This window comes from Sceloporus occidentalis, unplaced genomic scaffold (assembly GCF_023333645.1).
Source record: "Sceloporus occidentalis isolate IW3139 unplaced genomic scaffold, rSceOcc1.0.p SCAF_5, whole genome shotgun sequence".
NCBI classification, from domain to species: Eukaryota; Metazoa; Chordata; class Lepidosauria; order Squamata; family Phrynosomatidae; genus Sceloporus; species Sceloporus occidentalis.
The window spans coordinates 3,020,308-3,037,106 of NW_028316985.1; the positions used below are offsets into that span (position 1 = coordinate 3,020,308).

The 16,799-nt window shown below is 47.0% G+C and overlaps 1 protein-coding gene across 2 annotated transcripts in view; it reads left to right on the forward strand.

Annotated features, from left to right (window-relative positions):
- AHCYL2 (adenosylhomocysteinase like 2) overlaps positions 1-16,799 on the forward strand; it is a 153,141-nt gene that overhangs the window by 64,466 nt on the left and 71,876 nt on the right. The window contains exon 1 of one of the 2 annotated variants that reach the window (XM_089527391.1): positions 8,852-8,875. The exons of the other annotated variant lie outside the window; for it this stretch is intronic. Coding sequence (XP_089383517.1) covers positions 8,861-8,875 — 15 coding nt within the window. The 5' untranslated portion in view covers positions 8,852-8,860. Of the gene's footprint in view, positions 1-8,851; positions 8,876-16,799 lie in introns of those variants that run through there. 2 annotated transcript variants of the gene reach the window in all.

The following is a 16,799-nucleotide window of genomic DNA, read 5'->3' on the forward strand; positions in this document are numbered from 1 at the left end:
CAAACCCCCTAAGAAAGACAAAAAGCATAAGAAGGTCCCCAAGGAGAGCCGGGCTGTCGACAAGGACTCGAGCTCCCATAAGGGTTCTGCCTCGAGATCCTCTGTCCCGAAGGCATCCACTTCGAAGTCGGGTTCCGCTTCGAGACCTTCGACTACCAAGACCCTGACATCTCCGGGAGCGGCCAAGTCTCCAACCCAAACGACAGCCTCTGCTTCATCTAAGAGGCCCTGTTCTTCTTCCTTGGATGGCGACCATCAAGCATCAAAACGACACCATTCTTTAGAACGAGACCAGGAGGGCACTCCCCAAGTCCGCTCCGACACCGTACACAGGCGCTCGGATACCGACCGCAGACCGTCGGACACCGACTCCCGACCATCAGATCCGCGCCTGGCGGCCAAAAGGGCAAAGAGCTCGACCTCCAAGACACATGACACCGGTACTAGCCGTTCAGATCGTCCCCTCGATCTGGCCTTGGGGTCCCGACCTCTACCCACCTTCCGTCACACTTGTGAGGAGGCCGTCCAACTCCTCTCGGAACCTGCTTCCCCTGCTGGCTCCAGAGATGAACGTCGCTCTCCTACTCCGATGCCTACCCGCACACGTCGGGTCGTTTCACCATCCCCATCCAGAGACCCTGAGCCTGATTATTACTATGATTCTGAGACGGGCAGGTACTATAAACTAGTCCCTCAGGATGATGTCGAGTCCTTCCTCGAGCACCGAGATCAGAGGCCCAGACCGAGAGCCTCTTCTAGACCTTCCAGGGTATCGGTGTTTTCACCCCGTCGCGTGGAAGCCACTACCGATCCAGACGTCGTGAACCTCGAATCAGACGAGGAGACATCTTCCCAGGTCCGTTATCGTCCAAGACGTGACTCACTCTCTTCCCGGGACGATGACTATCAGTCGGTCAACCAGGACTTTGCCCAGCCTGGTGCAGTTTCCCCGTCCGACGACGTCCGAACCTTCGCGGAGCACGTCATTAAAATGAGCAATGCTCTGGACATTAAAATCTCCCAAACCGAGGAGGAAGCGTCGGACCCGATCGAGAGACGAGTCCATGGTAGACTGCCTACCCCGCTGGCAATACCTCTTCTTCCCTCCTTGGAGAAGTTGGCCAGGCGCTCTTGGGAGGCTCCTGCATCTACGGCATCTAACAACAGGAAGGTCGAGTCCCTCTATAGAATCTCGCCGACTAATCCATCTTGGCTGTTTGGCCACCCCAAGCAAAACTCAGCCATTGTAGAGGGCTCTCAGCGTGCGTCCACCCCGAAGGCCTCCCTAATGCCTTCGGACAGGGAGGCCAAGAAAATCGACGCCTTGGCTAAAAAGGCCTACTTCTCTTCGGCGCTGGGCATGAGGGTGGCCAATTACAACGCATGCATGGGTGCGTACATCCAGTGGCTGATGGAGAAAGTCTCCCCTCTCATACCGGACTTACCTGACGAGTCCCAGGCTATCCTCTCGGAGGTCCGTGACGAGGCCCCTCGATTGGAGGGTGGCTCATCACCTCAGCCAGACATGCCACTGACTGTTCCGCAAAGTCCATGGCGGCTGCCATAGCACTCCGCAGACACGCCTGGCTAAGGTCTTCGGACCTTAACCAAAATGCTCGTTCTACCATCGAGGACATGCCCTTTGACGAGGACGGCCTCTTCCATTGCGAGACTGACGAGAAGCTCAATTTCAAATATAGAATGAGAACCGCGGCTAAGAAACACGGTATGTCTTCTTCCCCCCAGTCATCTTCTCGCAAGCGCTTCACTGCGGTACGCCAGTGGTATGGCCAGGGCCAGAGACCCTACCAGCAGGATCGGCCTTTCCAGCGCCAGGATCAGGCTAGACAGCGCTTTCCGTCCCAGTCTTCCTCCTCCTCGGGCCGTCGGTTGGGGCCCAAATACAAAAAGAACTACAGGAGGCAAGATTCGGACCCAAATAAGAAAAGAAACTGAGGGGACGCAGCGTACTCCGTCGTTTCTTCTGTCCCTTCCTTCCTGGACAGACTGAGGCCCTTTTCTAAGACCTGGGCCGCAATCACCACCAATTCTTGGGCCCTCACCATCGTCTGTAGGGGTTATGCCCTTGAATTTGAAGAGCTCCCACCACCTGGAGCTATCCTGTCCACACCCCCATCAGACACCCTTCTCGACGAAGTACGCACCCTTCTCGCCAAAGGCGCCATCTCTCCTGTCGATCCCGTCGACATCCCTAGATGTTTCTTCTCCCGTTATTTTACGGTCCCGAAGCCTGACGGAGGAATCAGGCCTATATTGGACCTTAGACAATTGAATGCTTACCTGTCTTATCGCCGTTTCCGGATGGTAACGCTTGCTTCTATTTTACCTCTGTTGCAGCAGGACCTGTGGTTTGCAACGATCGACTTAAAGGACGCTTATTTCCATGTCAGCATCCGAGAGTCCCACCGCAGGTTTCTGGCGTTCGCCGTCGGGACGGACGCCTACAGATACAACGTCCTCCCCTTCGGCCTATCTACAGCTCCTCGCATCTTCACCAAGTGCATGGCGCCTGTGATATCTTACCTACATCGCCGCGGCATGAGGGTCTTCCCGTATCTGGACGACTGGCTCTTCGTGGCCCCTTCACGTCAAGAGCTGCAACGGCACACCTCAGAGACACTCGAGCTCTTACGGGACCTGGGACTGGTGGTCAATCTCGAAAAATCCCAACTGCTCCCCACCAGGCAGATAAGGTTCATCGGGTCCATCCTCGACTCAGACAGTTGTACGGCATACCTGCCTCCAGACCGTTTCCAGGCCTTGGTCCGAGCTGTCAGCAGGTGCACCACCCGAAGGCGGGTTATGGCCAGGGACGTCCAGGTGGCTTTGGGCCACATGGCATCGACAACATTCGTCACTCCGTGGGCAAGACTTCGTTCTCGGCCGCTGCAGTCGTGGTTCCTGTCGGTCTTCGACCTGGAAAGAGACCCCCCTTCCCACAGACTCACTGTACCAAGACCAGTCATACGCTCCCTCCGTTGGTGGCTCGACTGCCAGAACGTCTGCGTCGGTATGCCTTTTTCGCCGCCCCAGCCAGAGTTGGTGTTGACCACGGATGCATCAGAAGAAGGATGGGGAGCCCACGCCCTAGACCTGTGGGCCAAGGGCATCTGGTCCCTAGACGAGAGGGCACTCCACATCAACGCGCTAGAACTGTTGGCGGTGGAAAAGGCTTTAAAAGCTTTCGAGTCCTCACTGTTGGGAAAGGTCATCCAGTTCAGGACAGACAACACCACGGTGATGTACTACCTGAACAAACAAGGAGGCACCAGGTCGCGCACCCTCCTAGACATCACGCTCCGACTTTGGGACTGGTGCATCGCCCGGGACATTTTGCTTCAAGCAGTACACTTACCGGGCACCCAGAACTCTCATGCGGACCTACTAAGCAGGTCCCCCTCGTCATGCCACGAGTGGAGACTCCACCCAGAGACTGTACACGACCTCTTTGCCCGATGGGGAACCCCACAGATAGACCTGTTTGCAACTGTGTACAACTCCCATTGTCCCCAGTTCTGCTCCCGGACGCCGGACGACGACTCCCTCGGGGACGCGTTCGGGTTCCGATGGTCGGGGATAGCACTCTACACCTTTCCCCCCTTCCCGTTGATCACCAGGACGGTCTCCAAGATGGTCTCAGATGCAGCCGACACGATCCTGATCACGCCTTGGTGCCCGGGACAGCCCTGGTTCCCTTGCCTTCTTCACCTCTCTCGAGCCAACTTTCTCCGGCTCGAGTCCAGGCCAGATCTCCTCACGGTTCAGGGAGGACGGGTTCGACATCCGGACATCGAGACCCTTCCCCTGGTGGCATGGAGAATCCATCCCTAGCCCAGCTACCGGCCTCGGTACGGAATGTCATCTTGGCTGCCCGAAAACCGGCCACCCAAAAGTCCTATAGACTTAAGTGGAACAGATTTCTTCGGTTCCTGTCTGACAGACACCTCTCCCTAGCCCAGGTGACGACACCGGTGGTCCTGGAATTCCTGATGTCCCTGATTGATGCGGGCCTCTGTATCACATCTGTTAAGTGCTACCTGTCCGCTATCTGCTCTTCCTTCCAGTTTGATGGCAAGCCCTCTTTCTTCAAGGACCCCCTGGTCAAGGGATTTCTGAGGGGATGCAATAACTTACACCCTCAGGTATCTTTGCCGACTCCGGCTTGGAGCCTCGAGACGGTGTTGGGGGCCTTACAGTCTAAACCATTTGAGCCTCTAGCCACCACTGACATTAGACTTTTAACTTGGAAAACGGTATTTCTGGTGGCTATCACTTCTGCCCGCCATGCAGGCGAGCTTTGTGCCTTACGCCGGGACCAGCCCTTCCTTAGATTTCACTTGGACAAGGTAGTTCTCAGGACAGATATTACCTTCTTACCCAAGGTTGTTTCCACTTTCCATATGTGCCAGGATATTGTTCTACCTACCCTGGCACTGAGCCCGACTACCGATACCGAGAGGGCCCTCCACTCCCTGGACGTCCGCAGGGCCCTAGCCTTTTACCTGGACAGAACTAGGGACTCGAGCCGCTCTGAGAGACTGTTCCAGTGCTACTCGGGACCGAAGAGAGGACTGCCCGTGTCGGCTCAGAGACTCTCTAAGTGGGTTTCTAGTACTATTGCCCTATCTTATGAACTTTTGGGCAAGCCCTTGCCGACCAGGATTCGCTCCCATGCCACAAGGGCAGTAGCGGCCTCTTCTGCCTTCCTGTCTGGTATTCCTTTGGACGACATTTGTAAGGCTGCTGTATGGTCACAACCTTTAACTTTTATTAAACACTACAGGTTGGACACTAGAGCCAAAAGGGATGCAGCTTTCGGGAGGGCTGTGTTGGTATCAGGACTGCATTGATTATGTTTAGCTGTCTACTGTGTTCCATGCAGACAGCACAAGCCTAGGCATTCTCGAAGGACTCAATGCTTGGTGTTGGATGCCCTCGTTTGGGCTTGTTTCATGAGGTGGGATTTCTTTGCAAGTATATAAACAAACCATCAACTCTTATACTTGTATTCAGTTATCCTTTATTGACCATTAACTTGTTGGTTCACTGAGGTATCATGACACTCCCGCCTCCGCTGACCTTAGCTTGCCAGTCTCAACCCATTTGTATGATTCGCAGAGACCACGAAGAAGAAGGACAGGTTGCTTACCTGTAACGGTATTTCTTCGAGTGGTCATCTGCAAATACATACAAATCCCGCCCATCCTCCCCTCAGTGTCCTGCTCTGATTGGCTCATTTTTTGTTGCCTACACGGCGGAAAATTGCGGAACTGGGGAAAAGAGCGGGAACGGAGGCTTTATAGGGGATGGGCGGGGTTACCACCAAAAAGTTTCAACATGTTGCAAAGTGTACTTTGCCTAGTGATTCCAGAAGTTTCCGAAGGCACTGCGCAGGCGCAGTACAACCCATTTGTATGTATTCGCAGATGACCACTCGAAGAAATACCGTTACAGGTAAGCAACCTGTCCATACCCACTCTCTTCCAGGTCAGCATTCTCTGACGATGCCAGCCACAGATGCTGGCGAAACATCAGGAATAAACTCTTCTAGAACATGGCCACATAGCCCAAAAAACCCACTAAAAACTATTGAGAGTGTCAGTTAATCCCAAAGTGTGAGTGACCTAAGTCACATGGTTAGTTTGAATGAGAGAAAGAGTGCATGCAGGAATTCCCTATCTATCTAAGGAGGGGAAAAGAGAATGCAAAAATCTTCCAGCAATCCCTTTACATGTTACAAGCTCACTTTTGTTTTTCAAAGCACTGACCTTAATTACGACTTGAAACCAGTGTTTATTTGGGAAAGAACTCTGAGTGCTGCTAGGTGTTCTCAGCCTCGCCTTCAACTGGCACTTGATAAGTCCTATGAATTTCACTTTAAAGTGAAACCTTGTCTCCTGATAACATTTGTGGTCAGGATACCTTTTCTGCTTTTTCAGGAGTCTTGAACTAAAGCATAGGGAGTAGTAAGCAATAAAAGTTGATAGGATGAAGTAGTGATAGGCTGTGTTTGTTCCTTCAAACAAAACTTCTTGTTTTCAGAGGTTGTGATGGATGGGATGGGATGGACAGACTCTTGAGGGGTGCGGGTTTGTTTATTTGAAATCTGTCTTACCCAGATAAAAAATGACTTTAATGGAAATTGCCCTATAATAAAGCGAGCACTCGTGTCAGAGCTGTTTGCAGGCAACTCAAGTTCAGCTACAGAAGTCACTTTGGGATATTCAACCCAAAGTGGAAACTGGTATATGAAGTAAAGAGTGTAATGTATACACTGAGAGTCAGCATGGTGTAGTGGTTTGAGTGTTGGACAGTGACTCTGAAGACCAGGGTTCAAGTGCCCAGCCATGGAAACCCATTGGATGACTTTGAGCAAGTCCCACTCTCAGCCTCAAAGGAAGGCAAAAGCAAAACCCCTCTGAACAAATCTTGTAATAAAACCCCCTGATAGGTTCCCTTTAGGGTCACGACACAACAACAACAACAAGAACAACAATGTATAGGTTGCATGCATTCAGGATTTTCCATTTGAAAGCATTCCACAGTGGTTTTCTTTTGGTTGAGGACCACTTGTCTTGATTTCCTAAGACTTGTGGTCATTTATCTAAACCAGGGGTAGGCAACCTGCGGCCCGCGGGCCGGATGCGGCCCGGCAAGGCCTTGGGACTGGCCCCAGACCGGTACTGCCACCGATTGCCGCTGTGGCCTTTGGCCTCTCGCGCGCAGGGGCAAGGGGGGCAATTGTCTATAGACGCCTCAGAAACATGCATTTATATTAACATTTTTAAAAAAAATCAGCAATTTGTTTGCATGTCCTCCACTTTTTTAAAAAAAGTGTTCACCATTTGAAAATGTTGTCGTACATTTGTCCCAGTTTATTTATTTATGTAAATTTTCAAAAAATTATTTAATTATTTATTTTTTGGCTTCGGCCCCCCAGTTGTCTGAGGGACAGCAACCCGGCCCCCGGCTCAAAAAGGTTGCCTACCCCTGATCTAAACATATGGTTGATATGTAGGCTTCTTTCTACATATGGTTTGCCCATATGTTCTGGTCAAGAGAACACTGTCAAGACACAGTTTGGAGAGTTTGGTTTTTCATTGGGAAAAGAGATCAGATGAGGCTGCATTTTATCACTCTACCTGTTTAATATATATGCAGAACACATATGGAAAACAGTATTAAGAGTCAAAGGAAGGAGGCCTGAAAACTGGGGGAAGGAACACCAGCATTTTAAGTTATGCAGATGCCACTATATTAGTAGCAGCAAATAGCAGACTTGGAATGGCTAAGAAAGTTAAGGATATACAGCTAAACATTAAGGGGGGGAAATGACTATAGATGGTTTATGTAACTTTATAGTGGGTAGTGGTAGATCTCAAACTAGTGAATGGTTTCCTGTTTCTTGATTCAGTTATTAATCAAACTGGAGACTAGTCAAGAAGTCAGAAGGAGTCAGATATCAAGGTACTAGATATGATCCTCAAGTATAAATATACATCATTTGATACCAAAGTCAGAATCAGCCATGCTATTGTATTTCCCATTTCTATGTGTGAGTGTGAAAACTGGACAGTGAAGAAAGCCAACCAGAGGAAAATCAACTCATTTGAAATGTGGTATTGAGGAAGAGTTTTAGGGATACTATGGACCACTAAAAAGATAAATGCATGGGTCTGAGAGCAAACCAAGCTGGAGTTCTCACTGGACGTATAGATGGCTGAGGCTTTCAAAGAAGCTAGTCTCTTGCAGCATAAAAAGCAGGAATGGAGGAGGAGAAGGGAGAAAGAAAAGTGGGAGCACCTTTAAGACTGACTGGTTTTTATTTTAACATGAGCTTTTGTGGATATAAACGCACTTCTTCAGATGCAGGACAAAGTGATACTGGGATTGTCATACCTTGGGTATACATCACCATGGACAGATATGACTGCCCTGATGTTTGGAGGACCTGAGCAGGGCTGTTGCATTTTTCTTGACGAACAGAAGACTAAGAAGTGAGTGCAGATCCCCCATCTCCTTTTCTTGTCAGCTGTGTGAACAAGATCACTGATTCCAAATCATGCCACTTCAGCTTAGGATGAATTTGCGCAGTCTCTTTACTTATGCCCAGAAGAGGGTGCTATGGGCAAGCAAATGATGCCTAGAGTGGCTGTGAGAACAATAGCTTCCCAGTTCTCCCCAAAGTCAAGACTTTCAGAAGTTAATTCTAATTCCTCATTTGCTGGTCTCTTGCCAGGTGTTCTTGCCTGGCAGCTGGAATCCTAGAGGGTCTTTTGCTTCAGTTGCTCAAACTTTTAATGCCATCAAGTTCTAAAGCTACATGTGGGAAGACATGGATTTTGCAATGCATGTCATAAAACGACTTCTTGACCTTGAGATTTATTGATCCTCACTATCGGCTTCTTGGCTGACGCACTCCGTTGGAAGTACATAGACTGATGATAGATGGCCACACATGCACACCTGCAAGGTTGGCCGTCATGTAGACCGCAGTCGCCCTGAACTAAGCCAAGCATACAGTGGCTTCTTGGAGGTGGCTGCTTGAAAGCGTTAAAAGCTACAGCAAGAGATAAGGCATTTAGAAACTTCATCTGGCCCCAGATTTGAAGCAAAAAGAAGCCAAATAGACAACTTCAGGAGTGAACATTGGAAAGAGATTGCAAATCCTGTGGGCTTTTGCAAAACATCAGCGTCCATAGCTGCATGCCACTAAGTCAGATTTGCAGATCCAAATAAAAGCCCTCCTGCCTGGAGTTACACCTGTGGAAGATACAACCTTCACCAAGTGTCTGTGATGGAGAAGTGGGACAACAGCGCAGGAGCTTCGGCTTTCCACATGCCAGACTGGATGGTGAGTGCAGTGCTGGCCAGCTTTCTTTAGTGAGCAGCAAAAGGGTCTTGGTTGGAGCTGAATTGATTCACACCATGCTTTATGCATGCCTTTGACTAGAGTCTTGTCAAGTCTGAAGCAAATGTGATTTTTGGCTTATGCCCGTGGTCTTAACTGTCCAAACTGATTTATGAGTGAACAGCTTCCTATCTAGAATGAAGCCTACAGAGGACCCTTGGTATCTGCTGGGGTTTGGTTCCAAGACCCCCCATGGATGCCAAAATCTGTGGATTCTCAAGTCCCATTGTATACAATGGCATAGTAAAATGGTATCCCTTATACAAAATGGCAAAATCAAGGTTTGCTTTTTTGAATTTCATGTGTGCAAATATTTTTGAACTGTGCTTGGTTGAATCCATAGATGCAGAATCCATGGATACAGTTAGCCAACTGTATTTTTCCCTATCTTTCCCATAGCGTTTTCTCCCAGATTTAATCTAGGCATAAAGCAGTGTTTTAGATAAGGACAGCTTGTTGGAAGGAAGCAGATGAGGTAGCCACCTTGGGTGCCAATGCTATCAGAGGGTGTTGGAGCTGGATAGTGAATAGGTCTGTTCCATTCTGTAAGGGACTGGAAAGAAAGAAAGGGGCACAGGAGGGCCTCTGTGCCAAGGCCAGCCATAGAAGGACATTCACATGGATTGTATCCCTGGGCAGTTAATGGTAATGGGGTGCCATTTGAATTTTCCACTGTAGGAAGCAGTCTCTCATACTGGCCCCTCATTTCCAAATCTCTCTATGGCCTAATTCTTGAGCCACAGGGCAGCTTGTGTGGGTGGTTTTGGTGACATATTTGATTAGCAGGTTGCAATGCTGTCTTTGTTGGAAAGTGTACTAACTTTAAGGTGACATAAAGATCCATCTCTTGTGGGAGTACATGCTCCCATTGTGTAGGTTCCTTTCAGCTGTCAGTAATCAAATTTCTTCTGATTTCTGCAGAAATTGCCTTCTTTGATATTTTTTCCCCAAAATTATTCCATGTACACTCTTTTCCGTCTCTGCCTTAACTTTTTTCCAGAGTTTGGAAAAATTGTCATTTTGGACTATAACTCCTAGCATCCCTCAGCTACTGTGACCAGTTGCAGTCCAAGAAAGGAACTTTTGCCATCTCTACTTTTTTGCCTCCTGTGTCCTGCACTTTGAGATGACCAAGAGATAATAGATTTGGCTTCATTTTTTATAAGGACACTCATTTACCCCTGAATGTGAACTTCTTAGACTTTGCATGCTCCAGAATTCTGTTCTCCTGGCTTTCTCAGAATGACTGTCACTTTAGCTATGAAAAATACAACACTAACTCTTTTAAGATCCTAACCTTTATTTGAAGTAGTACCGAAGAAGTGATGTTTAATGAATAATTCTTCAAAACTGAATCCTTGGGGATAGTCAGGTGTGATACCATGATAGGATTTGTGAAATCTCTTTTTAAATTCTTGTCTGCTACTAGAACTAGAACTGAACCCATAGGTTTATCTCTGTTGGAATTATTTTAGCTATCAGGAGGTAATTTATTGCATAGCATACTTTGATTTATATCCTAGAGTTTGGAAGGGATTTGTATGTTTTTAATTGCATTGTTCTTTTCAATTGTACACTGCTTTGAGTCCCAATTTTCAGGGGAAGACAGGATGCAAATATCATCACCATCATCTCATAGATCTTGTTGGTATAGGATGTCCACTTGTTATGGGTAATAGTTCTTACTACCACCAAAGGCTTCAACCCTAATTACTACTTCTGGCATCCCCAGAAGTAATGTTTATGATATACCTTGCAGTCACTTGAAGTCCTCCATAGGCTTTCCTAAAGTGTCAGGATGAATAAAGTGAATTGGGCCCCAGGGGCTGCTTGGAGAGGAGTGGATGGGAAATTTTCCTTCTGTAAATACCCTTAAATAAGCTTTCTGTTATTTACAAAAATTCTGCTCTTTCCTTTCAAGCACAAAGTGAATTTCAGGGAAGTGTACATAGTGCTTTGGGAATACAGTACTAAAATACAGTGCAAAGACTGCAGATAAACACTGGAATGCATGCCTTCCATTCTAGTAGTATTCAAAAGAGATAGGTGTGTTGTTGCATGAAAAAATGCAAGGGATTCTAATAGCACCTTTGAGGAGGACTGACTGGGAAAAATAAAGTTCTAGCATAAACATTTGGGGACTTCCATTTCCCTTCACGGGTGCTACATCTATCTCATCAATGATAACATTCAGAGAAGGGCCTCAACTCACTGGCCTAGTGCACCAGCAAGCTAGTAAGTTGGGAGTCCTACCTCCAGGTATTTGCATCCTAAACCGTCTGATTTTGTAGAGTTTTCTTAGGTAAGGGATACTCAGAAGTGGTTTGTCATTGCTTTCATCTGAAACATAGCCTGCAGTGCCCAATGTGGATTATATTTTGCTATGTTTTTCGATTCAGGAAGATGCTTATAGCAGGTCTTATAACATATGAACTTCACATAATTTGTTCAATGAAGAAGAATACATGAATGCTTCATGAATGCTTATTTTTATCAACTATCTTTTTTATTTGATATATTTATTTTATATACTTTATAATATTTACTGTAGAATATATTGCAGAAGATATCCAGATTATACACATTATAGAGTTCTTTGTTTTTTCACCACCCTCTTTTCGGTTTTGCTACTCTCTGGAGCAGCAGAAAACAAGCTTGCTCCATTTTCATTGTGACACCCTTTCAGATATTTAAACATGGCTATCATATTAATAATAATAATAATACTTTATTCTTATATACCGCTATTCCTTTTTCAAGATCATAGCGGTGTACACGTTAAAAAACAGTATAAAAACAGCAAAAACAGTGTTAAAACATCAAATAACAATCTAAAAACAGATAATAAAACATCAACTCATAGGGGGGAAAGCTTGACGGAAAAGGAAAGTTTTTAGCATCCTCTTAAATCCATCAAGGGATGAGGCTGTGCGGAGCTCGTCGGGCAGGGTATTCCATAATCTGGGGGCTAAGATTGAAAATGCCCTCTGTGTTGCACTATAATGTGCACTTGGAATAGACAAGAGATGTTTCCCACCCGACCTGAGAGTGCGGGGCGGATTGTATGGGGAGAGGCGGTCCTCCAAGTACCCTGGGCCTAAGCCATTTAGGGCTTTATAGGTAATAACCAACACCTTGTATTGCGCTCGGAAGCGAATGGGCAGCCAATGGAGGTCTTTCAATACAGGTGTTATATGACTGGCCCTGGAGCATCCAGTGACCAGTCTAGCAGCCATGTTCTGCACCAATTGTAGCTTCCGAGTTTGGTACAAGGGTTGCCCCATGTAGAGTGCGTTACAGAAGTCCAAACGAGAGGTTACCAGAGCATGTACCACAGTTTCAAGGTCAGCCCGGTCCAAGTAGGGACGCAGCTGGCGTATCAGCCGAAGCTGAAAACAGGTGCTCCTGACCGTCGCATCCACCGGAGATGTGAGGTGGAGCGACGAGTCCAGGCGCACCCCCGGGCTGCGAACAGAGTCCTTCACAGGGAGCGTGACCCCATTCAGGACAGGTGGAACAATTTCCTTCCCCGGACCAGTAGAACCTATCACCAGTACTTCCGTTTTCTCCGGATTCAAACTGAGTCTGTTTTCCCTCATCCAGCCCATTACTGACTCCAAGCAGGCATTTAGAGGAGAGATGCCTCCTTAGTCACTGCATCAGTCGGAGACACAGAGAAGACTATTTGGGTGTCATCAGCGTACTGATAACACCGCGCCCCGTATCTCCGGATGATCTCTCCCAGCGGCTTCATGTAAATGTTGAATAGCATGGGGGACAAAATCGCTCCTTGAGGGACCCCAGATGTAAGTGCCCTCTTGTCGGAGCGACAGTCCCCCAGCTCCACCATCTGGAATCTACCCGAGAGGTAGGAACGGAACCACTGCAAAGCAGTGCCCCTGATACCCAACTCCCTCAGGCGATCCAGAAGGATACCATGGTCGATGGTATCGAAGGCCGCTGAGATGTCCAAGAGCACTAACAGGGACACGCTACCCCTGTCCATGCCCAGACGGAGGTCATCGACTAAGGCGACCATGGCAGTCTCAACTCCATAGCCCGCCCGGAAACCAGTTTGAAATGGGCCCAGAAAATCACTCTCCTCCAAGATCCCCTGGAGCTGGAAGGCAACTGCCCTCTCGATCACCTTCCCCAGAAATGGTAACAGCGAGACAGGCCGATAATCGTTCCGAATTAGGGGGTCTAGGGAGGGCTTTTTCAACAAAGGTTTTACTATGGCCGTCTTCAAAGCAGATGGAAACTGCCCTTCCCTAAGAGATGAATTAATGATGCGGTGTAACATCGCTGTAACAACTGCTCTCCCTTGAGCTGTTAACCATGAAGGGCAGGGATCAAGAGAACAAGTCGTCTTCCTAATGCTCTGAAGGATCTTGTCCACATCCTCAGTACTAACAGACTCAAATTGAACCAGTATAACCAAGTCCACGGAAGCTCTGGATGCCTCTACTCTAAGATCTGAACTAATACTGGCGTCGAGATCAGCTCTTATCCAAGAGATTTTATCTGCGAAGAAGTTGTTAAACTCGTCACAGCAGGCCTTAGATGGTTCCAAAATAGGGTTCAGGGCGGGAGGGAGTTGAGTGAGCTCCCTCACAACCCTGAACAGCTCTGCTGGATGCGACTCCGCGGACGCAATACGTGCAGCAAAGAACGAGTTCTTCGCTGCATCTATTGCCACTCCGTAGGCCTTCAAATGAGACTTTAGGAGTGCCTTGTCGGCTAAGATTCCCTCTCAACCTTCTCTTCTTCAGGCTAAATATACCCAGCTTTCTAAGCAGCTCCTCACAGGGCTTGGTGGTTTCCAGATCTTTCACCATTTTGGTTGCTAGGTGGGTTTGAATTCCTGGTATTTCCAGCACCATCCAAAATGCATCTTCCTCAGGGAGTCTCTGAACGGTTGCTGAACAGTCCAGAACTAATTACACTTTTTTAAAAAATGCATTCAGAAACGTTTGTCTTGTTTTTGACAAATGTTCAAAATGGCTTAAAACGTGTGCATTAAAAGTTGGAGATTAACTCAGAAACTAAAAATGCCTGCTCTCACAGCAATGTAAAGTCATTTTTAACCTGATGTGTTTGTTCATGACCAGTCAGAAGACAGGCACCAAAAATGCTTATGAAAGCTTTTCTAAATAAAGGGGCTTTGCCCAATATTGTGAAGGGCAGTAAAGAGATTACCAGTTGTGCTTCTTGAGGGAGACCCTTCCATAATCCTGGGACTTCATTGGGAAGACTCTGTTCCTTGTCACAGATTGCTTTCCACACTGAAAACCAGAGTCCCCCAATAAACCCACTAGGGCGATTGGCAGATCAGAGCTGGGAAATGTTGCTTTTCTGGACTTGAACTCCCATAGTAACCTGGCCAAGAAAGAAACTGGAGTCCCCCTCACCCCCCCCCCCCCAATTTCCTTGTTCTGTGTAAGATACTTCCATTCCAAAATAATTTGAACGGAACATCCAACAGTCAGAGGAAGGAAAGTGCTAATATCCAGGAGCACTTTAGGAACCGTGAAAGAGATTTTTCAAAATGTACCTGTGATGCTTGTGAGATTGGGTTCTCCTTACCTGTTGAAGGTGTAGCTTCAGTGTGATGCTATAGTCACAGCACAAAGCCAGAACAAGTAGATTGTGAATCTTGGTTGCAGTCTTATGTCTGATAAGAAAGCTACAAATTATGTACCTGTTGGATATGGAGGGAAGGTTGGCTTTGTCATTCAGCTGCAGAAATCCAGTGCAGTTGAATTAGATGCTCAAGAAAAAAATGATAATTCATAGCCTGGCTTGTCCTGCCATTTGCGTAGCCTTCAGAAAATATTTGAGGTATAGCAATAGTATGTCTGTTGTGGCTCCTTTTTAGTAAGCACGAGGTTTGTGTTCTTTTTAATTTAAAGTGTTTGCTTTGTAATCAGGCAGATATTGTTGGTGTTGTGTGCTTTCAAGTCGTCACCGACTTATGATGACCCTAAAGTGACCCTATCATTGGGTTTTCTGGGGCTGGGAGTGACTCGCCAAAGGTCACCCAATGGGTTTCCATGGCCAAGCAGAGAATTGAAGCTTGATCTCCAGAGCCCTAGACCAGTGCTCAAACCACTACACCACACTGGCTGTTTCAAGCAGGTATCTACAGTAATAAAACTCTTCAGGATGTCATGTGCTGACATTGGGTCTTTTCAGTTCGCTTTCTCCTTTCTGGGCTTTACCATTTTTTGACTCGCTGGGTGTCCTTGAGCACACGATTGCCCATCCAAACCATGTACCTTCTGTTCATGGTCTGAATATTGTGACATTCGGATTCAGCACTTTAGCTTTTCCCTTTGTCAAAAATCATAGAAATAACTCATCATTGGCTGATTCCTGTTACTTGTTTTGAGAGGAAGGGCAGCACGCCAGGGTTGGACAACTACCACATATGATGTGAAAATCCAGGCACTGGCAGCCATCTGAATTTGGTCATTAAAAAAGATTAGTCATTGGGCAACGGCCATTGTTTTGGTGAGAGGGGCCTTCATTAGTTCTGGGACAAAAGCCTCGTGGGATCGACATGCACGAAAAAGTCTGCACCTTGAAAGATGCTGATAATTATGTGTACATGTGTATGAGAGAGAGAAAGAGAGGCTGAGTTTAAGAACGATAAAGAGTTAAAAGCATCGGTGTTAATCCTCATGTGACATTCTAGCTGCACACTGGAATCTTAACCACTCTGCTAAATCCTTAAAAGCCTTGGCACTACAGCCTTAGTCTAAAGCATGAGAATTTGATGCAAGCAGCAACCTCTTTGTAGAAAGTGGAGAAAATATCCTGAGGACCTTCCCCCTTGATTCTAAGGAGCCCACATTGGAAGCCTGGAAAGTTTCTTTTTTATAACCCACCACCCATGTAAGTCCGCTGTTCCTGGCAATAGCAAACGATGGTGGTGTACATTACCAGTAGGGCCAAGGGTGGCTCTGAAAAACCTCCTCTGTGTGCCTCCCTCCTCTTGTGTTAGCACCCAGAAACGGATGATGTTTCATGTGAGAAAGTAGGGCAGGTGATAAGCATCTTGCTCTGTAACCAAGACATTGCTTTTTTAGGTTGCTGCGGCCACGTGGTTTTCCTTTCCTGACCAACGAAGAAGTCTTAGGTGCTGACAAGTTTCCCTTGGTGCATTGCCTTAATACACCGCCCTGTTTGGAGAGCCAGAAGTACAGAGTTCAGTTCTTGGGCGCCAGGCTTTTGCTGAAGCCCAGTAGCCCTCGTCCCCAACTGCAAACAATATCTCTGTTGTGACAGCAGGAGAATGTTCGAGATAAGCAAACCCTTTGGTCTGTGTAGTCGGTATAGCTAAGGTTTCCCAGGAGCTTATTTCCTTGACCAAATTTTCCAGGCAATTTGTGGTCTGGAATGAAAGTTTTCTCATTATCATTGCCTGGCCTTGGCCCAGCTCAAATAGCTAAAGGTTTTACTTTTGATGATGGGAGTGTATTTTGGCATGAAAGCACTCCAGGAAACTAGGAATTATTTTTTCAAATAGTATAGTTTGCAGACCATTAAAAGTATTTTAGAGCCTTTGTTAATGAATGAACAAATGGCTGGACTTTGGGATGACTGCTGTAACAGGTGTTGATGGAGGGAGGAATCCTGTGGGGTGAATACAGACGTGTCTCTCTCTCTCTCTCTCTCTCTCTCTCTCTCTCTCTCTCTCTCTCTGCATGTTCTTTTTTTTATACCCCGCTTTTTGCTAAAACAATCAAAGTGGTTTACAACACTAAAAAATACAACCATATATACAGAGTATTCCCCCCTTAAAAAGAAATTAAACAATATAAGATTAAAATTACATAACAATTAAAACCTAAACGGTGGGCAG